We start from the raw sequence: 13,096 nt of genomic DNA on the forward strand, positions 1-13,096 counted from the left end.
ACATTTGTCAATGTTAAACTTCATTTGCCACCTCTCAGCCCATCTGCTCAACCTTTCCAGATCCTGTTGCAGCAGCATAGCATCAGTAGTGTCCTTAACAACCCTGCCAACCTTTGTATCATCTGCAAACTTGGACATTAAGCTTGATATACCATCATCAATATCATTTATAAATACAGAAAACAACAATGAACCCAACACTGAACCCTGAGGAACTCCACTAATAACATTAGTCCACGTTGAGCAGTGTCCATTGATTACCACTCTCTGTCTTCTGCCACTCAACCATCCCTTTATCCATATGAGCAATTTGCCTCCAATGCCACAATGCTCCAATTTGTGCAGCAGTCTTCCATGCGCAACAGTATCAAAAGCCTTTCTAAGATCCAAATATATAATATCAAAGTTATTCCTTGCATCCAGTTCTTTTGTGAATACATCATAGTATCCAATCAAATTGGTCAGACAAGACCTGCCCTTAACAAAACCATGCTGTGTCTGAGCTATAACTGAATTCTTGTCCAGATGATCCTGCAGTGCTTCTTTAACCAGTGCCTCCATTAATTTTCCTGGAACCGAAGTTAAACTAACAGGTCTATAATTACTTGTGTCAGCCTTTGATCCTCCTTTGTGAATTGGGGTTAAATTTGCACATCTCCCGTCAACTTCATATCTGCCTGCACAATTACTCCCAGGTCCTTTTCATTCTCTACCACTGTCGGTGTAGTACCACAGAGTTGATACGTTGCTCTGGGGTTGCTGTTTCCCATATGCGGTACTTTACATTTGTCAATGTTAAACTTCATTTGCCACCTGCCAGCCCATCTGCTCAACCTCTCCAGATCCTTTTGCAGCAGCATAGCATCAGTAGTGCCCTTAACAACCCTGCCAACCTTTGTATTGTCTGCAAACTTGGACATTAAGCTTGATATACCATCAATATTATTTATAAATACAGAAAACAATAATGGACCCAACACTGAACCTTGAGGAACTCCACTAATAACATTAGTCCACGATGAGCAGTGTCCATTGATTACCACTCTCTGTCTTCTCCTCCCTCATCCACTCCTTTATCCATAGCAGCAATTTGCCTCCAATGCCACACTGCTCCAATTTGTGCAGCAGTCTTCCATATGCAACGGTATCAAAAGCCTTTCTAAGATACAAGTATATAATATCAAAGTTCTTCCCTGCATCCAGCTCTTTTGTGACTGCATCATAGTATCCAATCAAATTGGTCAGCAAGACTTCCCCTGAACAAAATCATGCTGTGTCCAAGCTATAACTGAAGTCCTGTCTAGATGATCCTGCAGTGCTTCTTTAACCAGTGCCTCCATTAAGTTTCCTGCAACAGAAGTTAAACTCACAGGTCTATAATTACTTGTGTCAGCCTTTGATCCTCCTTTGTGAATTGAGGTCACATTTGCACATCTCCAGTCTATGGGTACCTCCCCCGAGTCCAAGGAAGCTCTCATAATTATGGCTAAGGGTTTGCTTACTTCCTTTGCTGCCTCCTTTAATATAACTGGATAGATCCCATCCAGCCCAGGTGACTTTCTTGTGTTTATCTTCAACAATTTCTCCTACACTTTACTCTCAGTTATTACAAGATTATATAGCTTACTGCCAGAGTTGAATACACCTCTGGCATTCCCCTCACTGAATAACTCCTCATGTGTGAATGTCGATGCAAAATATTCATTTAGTTTTTTAGCTACCTGAGCAGGATCATCAACAGCTGAACCATCGATATCAAGTAGACCAATCTGATTTATCCCCTTACTTCTAGAGTTTACATAAATAAAGAACTCTTTTCTGTTTTTCTTTGTATCCTTTGCCAAAGATTTCTCATAATCTGCCTTTGCCTGCTTAACCTCCTTTGTGACTTGGTTACAGACCTGCTTATATCAATCATAGGGTTCTGTGTCACGTGTTAATTTATATGTATCCCATGCATTTTTCTTCTCTGCCATGTGTCTCATTAGTTCATCTGACATCCATTTAGGCCTAAACCTTGAACAATATTTCTTAGTTGGTATGTAAAGCCTAGTAGCTTCCAAGATAAGTTCTTTGAATGTTTCCTATTTTGAATTTGCTGTTGGTAACATCATCAGTTGGTCCCACTGTTTAGAATTTAAATAATGTCTCAGACCATCGTAGTCGCCTTTACGAAAGCAATAACCCTTCCCTTTACCCCTGATGGTAGTTACTCCATTGAGTAAATGCCACTTCAGCACACTGTGATCACTGCCACCTAGTGGTTCCTTTATCAGCAGAATCTTAATGCATAAAGAATCACTACTGATAATCAAATCAAGAGTATTACTCCCTCTAGTTGCCTCCCAAATATGCTGATGTAGAAAACAATCATCCAATAAATCCACAAAAGCCTTGCTAGTGTGTGAGTGACCAACCCACAAATTCCCGTCAATATCTGGGAAATTAAAATCCCCCATTATAACATTTTCTGATTTACTGGCCCACTCTATTTCCCTGTACAGTTTCTTATTATACTCATCAGAGTCAATTGGCCTATAGCACAATCCTACTCTCAATTTTGATCTCCCAATGCTTATATCACAGCAAACTGATTCGACACTGCACTGTCTAGCGATGTCGACTGGCTTCACTTCCTTGGATTTTATGTGTTTCTTAACTAATAGCCTAACCCCCTCCTCCCTTCCTATCATGTCTATTCTTTCTGTAGACATTGTACTCCCCAAATTCCAGTTCTGCATTTCTTATATATGTGTGACACCACGTCTCTGATATCCCAACAATATCCGCCTTTGATGCTTTGAGCAATACCTCAAATTCATCAAATTTATTTACCAAACTCCTAGCATTGGTGTACACACACGTATACATGCACCTGTTCTTTTTCTTAGCTACCCTAACACAACCCATGTGTTTACTTGTACCGCTATGACTCCCAACAGTCTCTGAAATATCCTGCATCTTTTTTTCCAGGCTTCTGCTCATTCAAATAGAAACAGTGGAAGAATCACTTTCACCTCTGCCAGTGGCTACTGTTAATCTATTAGTCTTTGTATCCCCTTCACTCCCAAGCTAGCAGTTTTCCGACCCACCTAACACTGCCCTGATAGCATCAGCAAATAATGCCATTCTTCAAAATGATGACCTATCTATAGCAAATCCTATGATATTATGCTATAAAGGAAGCAGATGAATATAGTGAGGATTCTTGTGTTGCAGACTTTGCTGGACCATCCACTTTAGCAGATTTATTTGGACAACCAGAAAATTATAATACACTTACTTAAGCAAGAAGAGATGAATGACTTAGTTCATGACATATTTTAAACTTATCTAAATAGTAAGAGAAATACTTGGTTCTAGTTTACAACAGTGGAAGTTATTGGAAGCAAAAATTGAATACAATATATCAAATTCAACAATGTTTTTAAAATATTTTGTTATGGAAGATGGTATGTGTTTCTGTAAAGATATTAATGGTCTGCTGAACAAACTATGCACTGAACACAACCATAATGAGTGGGATATATTTGCTGATGCCTTAAAATAAGTTTTAAAGTAGTTTTACTGCACAATGGAAATACTTTACTGTTAATTTCTCTACTTCATGCTGTTGACTTGAAAGAAACATAAAAGTTTGTCTGAAATCCTCCTGAGTGTAATAAAGTAAATGACTTTGCTTGGGATGTCTGTGGTGATCGTAAGGTAATTGGATTACTCACTGGTCTGCAGGAAGGTTTCACAAAATACTGTTGTATTTTGGGAAAACATTATATGCAATGGAAAAACATATTTTGCGGCAGTGGGAAAAGAGGAGGAATTTTTGCAATGGAGAAGTAATATAAAATATGTTCCCCTGGTCAAACCAATAAATATCCTACTTCTATTTTGCATATAAAGCTTGGATTAATGAAGAATTTTGTTAAGGCTCTGGATAAAGAAGGAAGTAGATTCTGCTACTTAAGGGGAATATTTCCCAATTTAAAAGATGGAAAAACTAAAAGAAAGAATTTCCATTGGTTCTCAAATAAAGAAACCCCTCAGAGATAATGGATTTGAAACAAAGTTACAGAATACTAAACTAGAAGTTCAATGATCATTTAAAACAGTGCACGGATTTCTTGGAAGAAGGAAAAAAGATAATTACGAATCTCTATGTTAGCTTTATTGTAATCCTTTAACTCTATAAAGCCTGAATTTTTATTTTAAGAAAAATTTTTTTCCACTTTTTTATTCTTTATTTTCATAGTTATTAACATATAAAACCTAAAATACATTTAAAAAATGTCGAATTTACAATTTTTTTCGTATATTACTAAATCGTCACATTTGTCCTTGGATTCATAATACATGCATATAGAAAAATTAAATGCACCTTCATTTTTATATTATTTTTCATCTTATTTCAGTGATCTTTTTAATAAAAAAAGACAATGGACTGAAAAATTAATTTACTTATAAATAATTATAATGTAATACAAAATATAATTATAATGTAATACAAAATATAATTATTTTGTATGAAATTTGGCAAAGCAATTTTTTGCTTTTGTGATACAAAGATGGACTTTGCACTTGCTGCAGAAAAATACTGTGGCACTCTTGCAATTAACATTTTTACATCTTCCTCTGTCTGTGACCTCAGGATAGTGGTGAAGACCATCCAAATGGATATCTGCTCCAGGGATATTTTTGGCGGCCGGACCTCCTCTTTTCCTTTTTTTTTTTTTTTTGAAAATTCCACATCAGTAGAGCTAGCAGAAGGTTGACCTCTTTTTTGGCTTATTACTTTTTCCTTCAAGAAGAAGGGCTTCAGCAATGCTTATTTGAATTCTTGCAGATTAACAATGTTCTTTTTTAGTACCTGTTGACGCTCACAATCTCTACTGTAAATTAACCAAGAGTTCACAACAGTCACATCTATAAAGTGAAAAAATAGTTTGTGGTAATATTTCTTTGACCTGGTATGAATTCTGTAGTGTGCAATTAGCCTTCTTCTTTATCTTCGTCTTCTTCCCACATTTATATGGGGTCGGCATTTCCATCCTTAATTCTTTTCCTCCATTCCTACCTATCCTGGGCTTCCGCTCTCTCTCTTTTAAATCCTCTTCCACCTTGTCCTTCCATCTTAGCTTAGGTCTCCCCCCTCTTACGTTCCTATTCTAACACTTTTCATCCTCTTCTTCTTCTTCTCTATCTGGACTAACTTCTTTAACCGAACCCATCCTTTGTTTGGTAGCTCTGACCCTTTTCTCACAGTTTCCAGGTGACATGACTGTGTGTCACTTATGGGGTAGCCGTTCCACATCCATTTTCCATCATTCTATCATTTTCTTTGATTTTGGCATAGTTTTTTACGGCCAAATGCCCTTCCTGACGCCAACCCTCACCATTTATCTGGGCTTGGGACTGGCACCTACTGAGGCTAGCTTGCCCCCCTCGGTGGCTGGCTTGTAGTGTGCAATCATTGAATCCATCAAATCAACACCACCCATAAACTGATTATAGGTTTTCACAATAGCTGGGCAAGAGATTGCGATGATCTGTTTTGTCTTTTTGTCATATTATTTACAGTTATTCTTTGGTTCTGCTGATGCAAAAGTTGACATTAGATTTACAACTCTGTTATCTGCCCATTTCACTACCCGTACTTCAAAATCTTCAACTAGGGCAGTCACTTCTTGATGGGATCCTTTTCCTCTTTTATTATTATTATTATTATTATTATTATTATTATTATTAGCTATATGGTGCAAGGAAACCTGAGGCTTATGCTACACCAGCCAAAAAAAAAAATCTTGAGTTACCCTGAGAGAGAGAGAAGGAGAGAAGGGAATTACCAAGAAAGAGAAGAATGATGATATTAAGCTCAGGACCCTGGGTGTGCCAAACCTATACTTACCAGATGCAAGCCTTTTTTTCATCAAATCTTTGCTATTGATTAGTGGGATGCCAGGCAAACAATTGATTCTTATGGTACCTAAGCTATATATTTTTTTCTTTGCTAAATTAACCATTAATGGAAGTGAAGTAAACCAGCTGTCATAATATAATAAATGATTCAATTCCACAGGAATTGATTGGGCCAATTTTAGTACCACATTTGAACTAGCTCCCAAGTTGGGTTCACTTAATATCATCACACCAGTTCAATTTTTTCTGAATATGTGAAAAAGTCATACATGATGCCTCTTCATCGCAAAGAACAAACAATTTGTATCCCCACTTATGTGGTTTGCTTGGAACATACTGTTTTATGCCGGATCTGCCTTTGAATGGAACTATTTGTTTGTTCATCCACGCATAGCATTTGGGATATTGGAATTTCCCGAAACTTTTTTTGTAAATGATCTATCAAAGGCTGGATCTTGAATAATATATCAGTTTTCTGATTAAGTAAGGGTATTTGTGCTTTTTTTGTTTTTTTTTTTTGTTAGTTGTTGGTGCATCGGCTTCTGTGGCTATAATGCACCTCCCAAAGTTTTTGCATTTACTCTGATCCAAGCTCGAGGCAAGATTCAAACCCATGACCATTGGGTTGCCAGGCAGGCACTTTACCCACCCGGCTAGCCCGGTTGGCATTTGTGTATTGTCACTGAAGTGAATCTTGGACTTTATATCTTCCCATCTATCTCTACTCATCACTTTCGAGACAATAGAACATTTTAGTTTGCCTTTCCAATACAAAATGTGAATTTGAGAGCTTCGCCATAGACATCGCAAGCGGTGTACCTAAAATTTGCTCAAGCTCTTGACTACTCAGTGCAAGATTTTTATTTGGATTTTGCTGGATTGCATATAGATTCGATTGGTCCATAATAGGAGCAATAATATCTTCTGAGAAAAAATGTCTAAAATATGCAACAGGATGTTTCACTACCCCAGAAGGTTCTATTTGTCCTAACCACTCAGGCGTAGGTCTAGCTATGCCTGCTGAAATGTGTCGCCAGAGAGGAATTTCCCTTCGATTTCTTGATGTAGATGGCTTTGAACTTGTAGGTAATGGAACTGCTGCTTCACTAGTTTCTTCACCTTCAAGAACTGAAGTTTGTAGCTCCTCTTCACTCGCACTATCATTGCTAACCACAAGGTCTTCTAATTCATCTAAATCAGAATAATCAGGCATATACTCACTTCCTATAATAGAGGGAAAATAAATATTGTTATCAAAATAGCTTGACTATCAATATAATAAAAACTTTACACTAACATATCAAAATTATCAGAATAAATATGTATTATAATTATCAATTTCATCCAAATTAGCATCTGCTCCCTTGTTTGAGTCTTAGTAAGTTCAAAATACGAATGTGATGATTTCGTTACGTATAGAATATGCAGAAATATACAAGAAATATGTTTTTCAATGAATATTACATCCTCACTATGGAAACCACTTTGTGGATATATACAAAAAATATCAACGCTACAATTTTGCAAGATTAATAGTTATCGTAAAATATACTAAGTGCGAAATGACCACTTAACCTCTAATGCATAATCTGTGAAACACGTGCTATTAGTCAGCTACTTGCCGCTAATGTCCGACTACCGGTCTGCATTTGTACTAGTAAAGTGTGACCATTTCATTGATATCTATGGCAACTCCATAAACTTTCAATTTTCTGTATCAGATATGTTATAACCAAACGTTACGAAAACGTTCACACTTGCCATTATAAGGTTAAATATATGGCCTGCCTGATATGTCTCTGAAAATTTATTTTCTTCATTCCTAATTTCCTATCTCCATTTCTTTTCCCAAAATTTGAGAGATGTAATTGACAAGCAAGGGGAATGCTTTTATAAGGGCATATTCATAATGAAAGTGATTCCAAAGTTGCTAGGATACTGTCATAATGGGAGATTATAGCTGGTTTCTTAAGAGGGAAAGCAAAATGGACTATAAGAAAAACTTTCTGACTGGCAAGCATTTCTAAGGAAATAGAGTATATGTAGTACATTATATGTTTGATTAAAGTATTTTAAAATGAATAAAACTCATTTTTAATATAGCATATATATATATACAGTAAACCCCCGCTACTCGCAGGGGTTACGTTCCTGAGAAAAGTCGCGAATACTGAGTTATGGCTCCCATAGTAATAAAGGGGTTCCGTTCCAAAGTATGAAATATATAAGAAAAACTAGTCTAAAATTTTGTCTATGTATGTATTATATGTACCTTCATAATATGACTATGTACATAGACAGTACATAGTGAAATGCAAGCATAAGGTATCGAAATGAAAATAAGAAACAATTTAGTATTAAATGTAATATTTATTAGAAATTTCAAACAAATCTTTCAAACCAGCACCTTTGCTAGCAAAAAAACTTATCCCGCCAGTGCTATCACCAGTTTCGCTAAAGTGTTGATAAAGGAGTTTTGCCTTTTCACGAATGATGAGTGAACTTAATGGAATTTCATTTTGAGTTCGGTCTTCTATCCACAGATTTAAAGCTTTTTCCATTTTTTTCTAATTTAACATCATGAATTACAGAGCAAATTTTTGAAGCAATTAGCGCGTTTTCACGGACACTATGGCTGATTTTTTCTTCCGACTTTTTGATTGATCGTACCGTTGACTCATTGATTTTATAATGTTTTGCCACTGAAAAGAAACTTTCACCATTAGAAGTTTTGTCTAATAACTCAATTTTATTCGCTAATGTCATCACCTTCTTTGATATTTTCACATTTCCCTTGTTATTCGTAGCCATATTTTTGTACGGGTAAAAAAGAACTTGTCCACAATAAAGTCACTTTCTTCCGTTAACACACTCGAAAAAGTCTGTTTTACACTGCAAAATGGTAGATTTATCACTTTTGTAAGCATATCAATTTATAAATTGATAAATTTATTCAATTTATAAGCATATAAATTAAAGCAAATGACCAAACCTTCCATGACAAGCGCATAACACATACTGAACAAGGATTAGTGAGAAACATCCAGGCTCGCGATTTTGTCACCCCTCTCCCCCCATCCACTGAATGCTGTTTTGACCGGGAAAGATAATTTTAGCCACGCCCATGTTTTTTTTTTTTGGCGGAAAATATTCACGGCGCTTTAAAATTCACATTTTTTAAAGTTTCATTTTATATTAAACCACCGATCGTGAATACGCGAAACCGCAAATACAGATACCGCGAATAGCGGTGGGTTTACTGTATATTATTGTATAATTTGAAATTGGTTGTTCATTAAGTTACCAAATTTTTAATATATCTTTCAGCTGGGACATGATAAGAACAAAAAAATATTATTTTTTTGTTGGCCAGTGAAATCATCACTTTTTGGATGTAACGTGTCCTCTACATATATTTATGTATTACCTAACTCAGTTTTATAAAATTCTGGATCTGAATTTCTTAGAAATTCTTCAGTTTTGTCTTTTGTAAGCCCAACTCCGACAATTGAATTCAAGAGGTGTGATATTCTGTCATTTTAAAAGCTTTTTTCATGCTGCCATCTCTCATGCACTGTGCTACAATTAGCTTTAGCTGGAAACATATATAAGAGACAGCAATGTGTACAAGAAAAATTTACTTAAATTAATTTGTATATTGTTTCCTACATAACGAACATGTTCTTTGAGGTGAATTTCAAAATATAGATCTATGTGCACACCCTTCCGGTCAACCCTTCCCCATTTCTTCTATCATGCAGTATAACTGATGACTTTTGAGGTTATGATGAACATCATGGAGAGATCCAATCTTCCTTATTTTTGAGGGTACAGCTCTAAAACGGTGTTTGCAGGCTGCCTGCTAGTTATTACACTGGACCGAGCCTATTGGTAACTCTTTAGGAGGCTTCCAGATTAGCTAGTGTATAATCTTGGTACCACTACTCTGCCAGATAGTGACTGGAGGGAGTCCGAGTAGTGTGTATGTGGTGGTGGGGGTGCGGCATTGTTGAGGCCACGTTATGTCAAGGATCTGGGTATATTCTTACCATGTGTATGCCAAATCAAAATTTCGTTACTTCATACAGCATGTCCCCCAACTTTTTCTTACTATTGAATCCACCATGAAATGTCAAACTAATAGAGTACACTTATCTGCGAAAAGATCTAAACCTCCCAAACACTTCCTAGTTCATTTTACAAATATACGTGGTCTCAATTCTAATCTCAACAATGTCCATTTCCACTTGCAGTCTGCCAAACCCTATGTACATTTGTTAACAAAATCTCAGTTATCAGTTGATTCAACTGCTGCTCATTTCAGTTGCCCAAATTATTCACTGTGTGATTTCTTTTGCCTCAAAGGTGGTACTTGTGCATATGTCCGTTCCGATATTACCTGTCAGACTTGGTAATTTGGAATTTCATCTTTTCGAACTTACATGGCTTAAAATCTCTCTACCTTATTCTGTCAAATTCATCTGTTGTCTCTACCATTCTCCCAACACCACTAATCACTTGGAGCTCTTTAACTTCCTCTCTTTGCAACTTGACTTTCTCTAGTCCAACTTTCCTAACAGCGAGGTAATTTTCCTTTGTGATTTTAATGTTCACAACTCTAGATGGCTTCCGTTTTTCTAGTCACACTGACCCAGCTGGTCGAGATGCTGAGACTTTTGCAATTACTAATGAACTTGCACAGATTGTTCATTTACCTACAAGAATACTGGACAATCCTAATCACACAACCAATACGCTTGATCTTTTTCTCACAAACAACCCTTCTAAGTACATGGTCGAAGTGAGTGGTCCTTTAGGTACCTCAGATCACAACTTGGTGATTCTCTTCTCTAATGGAGCCTTTATCTCATGGCTATTCCCAACCTCGTGTTGTTTGGCATTACAAGAATGAAAAATGGGATGACCTGCAAGATTTCTTTTCTTCTTTTACTTGAATGGATTACGGTTTCAAAACTTCTGATGTCAAAGTTTGCACAGATCGTGTTCATGAAATTATTTTTGCAGGACTGGAATCCTTTATTCCACACTCCACTTTAAAAATATTGCCCTTTATCTAAACCTTGGTTTTCCAATAAATGTATTAGGTCTGTTCAAGAGAAGAATGTTGCATATTGTAATTGGCTTGTTTCCAATTGTTCGGTTTCATTTTCTGCCTACACCAAAGCTCGCAACAATTGTAAAACAGTTACTAATCAGTCCAAACTAGATTTTGAACAGGCTAAGAGTAGAAAACTAGCTTCTTGCCCTAATGGTATCTGAGCATTCTGGTCTCTTGCCAAAGCTACTGGCCGCAAATTGGCTGTTGTCACTTCAGCCAAGGATTAAGCTGACCTGCTAGCATCCCATTTTTCTTCCAACTCTTATTCTTCTTCCAAGATCTTGGTAAAACACCTCCCACTATTCCCAACCTGCTCCATTCAATGCCTCCTGTGGTCTTCCATCAAAAGGATGTCAGAAGGATTTTGTCAAATCTTGATGCTAAGAATGATAGCACATTGCATTCCACTTTCCGTTTTGTGAAACCTTGCCCTGCTCAATCAGCTTCAACTTCTCGAATATCTGCTACCAATTTGTTAAATGCCAATCTCCAGGAAATTCTCCAGTGGGGCAAAGACAACTTAGTTGATTTCAATCCTTCTAAAATTCAGTCTTGTCTTATATCTCACAAAAAAGGATTCTTCTGCTCCTATGCTTATCTTTGGCGACACTCCGATTTCTAGGCAAAATGATATATCTCTTTTGGGGATTACCCTGACTTCTAATCTCTCTTGGCACAAGCACATTACAAATATTGTTTTCTCTGCATCTAAAATCGTGATTTTCTCTTTTGTTCTCAGCGTTACTTTTCTTCCAAACAGCTGTTTATTCTGTATAAATCGCAAATCTGGCATACTATGGAATATTGTTCCCACATCTGGGGCGGTGCCCCCAAAACCTCTTTCTCTCTCAGACCTCTAGATTCCATTCAGAAGAGGACAGTTAGGTTAATTAATGACTCCTCTCTAACAGAGTCTCTCCACTCGCTGTCTCACAGACGTAATGTTTCTGCTGCCTGCCTTTTCTACAGATACCTCCATGGGCATTGTTCTTCTGAATTGGCTTCTATAATTCCCGCTCTCTCTTTCAAAACAGTCCAAACACGTGCCTACCAGCCAACATCCATTTACTGTCCAACTTCAAACTCACAGAACCAACTTTTCATCTTCTTCGTTTATTCATTCAACTGCCATTTTCTGTAACAACCTTCCTTCATATCTATTTCCTGAAAATTACAGTCTACAGAAGTCTATTGTCAACAAATATCTTCTTTCGTCTTCTCAACCTCCAACCCAAGCATGATACTAAGTACTATACGTTCTAATACCTCTTGTGTTTGGGGTTTTCATAAAAAAAAACAAAACAAAAAACACTACCCAGAGCTCACATAGAAAAAAACAGTTCCGCATATTACTGCTGAAAAGGTTAAACACAGTTTTCTTACAGATATAGGCGCCTCCGTAGCCAGGTGGGAAGGAGCAGCAGTGCGTAGCACACGCTTCTTGATTAGACCGGGGTTCGAGCCCGTCACCACCAAATACGGAGGATGCGGAAAGGTCAAGGGAATGACCACCGCATATCCTGGAGCAATATGGTCTTAGTTGCTAATGCTCCTAAAAACCAAATAACAAACAAACAACTTACAGATATACACATTATTCATATAGGAAAACTGCATGTTCCTTCTGTTTTCAACTCATTTATAAATATATATATATATATATTTTTTAGTATTACTTAGATTTTTAGTGAATATTAATATATTTTACATTTTCCATTAATATAGTTTTTTCATTATAGAATTAAATTTTTATTTGTGTAATCCTGGTAAAAGTGAATAACATAGGTAATTACACTCCTAATATACAAGAATAACATCATTCTATTATTTATTTAGGTGCTGTGGATTATATGGTGAGTTATATCTGATTGATATATTTTGACAAAGGTATGTTTTTGTGTTTTATTAAGATAATATATTTATAAGAGTGTTTGTAGTCATTATTTAGTTATTTTTAAAACTCCTTGAATTTTTTTATGTGATGAAAGTAAGCATTTGTCATTTTCATTATCAGCCATGTTATTATTATTTATTCCTTATTTCATAGCAGAGGCTTGAGACCCT

At 36.4% G+C, this 13,096-nt stretch overlaps 1 protein-coding gene across 1 annotated transcript in view; it reads left to right on the forward strand.

Annotated features, from left to right (window-relative positions):
• Hdc (histidine decarboxylase) overlaps positions 1 to 13,096 on the forward strand; it is a 305,245-nt gene that overhangs the window by 206,361 nt on the left and 85,788 nt on the right. The window contains exon 11 of the mRNA XM_090380708.1: positions 12,869 to 12,885. Within this exon, the coding sequence (XP_090236834.1) occupies positions 12,869 to 12,885 (17 nt within the window). The remainder of the gene's footprint in view (positions 1 to 12,868; positions 12,886 to 13,096) is intronic.

The sequence above is a fragment of the Mastigoproctus giganteus genome, chromosome 9, assembly GCF_048544385.1.
Source record: "Mastigoproctus giganteus isolate SK-2022 chromosome 9, ASM4854438v1, whole genome shotgun sequence".
NCBI classification, from domain to species: domain Eukaryota; kingdom Metazoa; phylum Arthropoda; class Arachnida; order Uropygi; family Thelyphonidae; genus Mastigoproctus; species Mastigoproctus giganteus.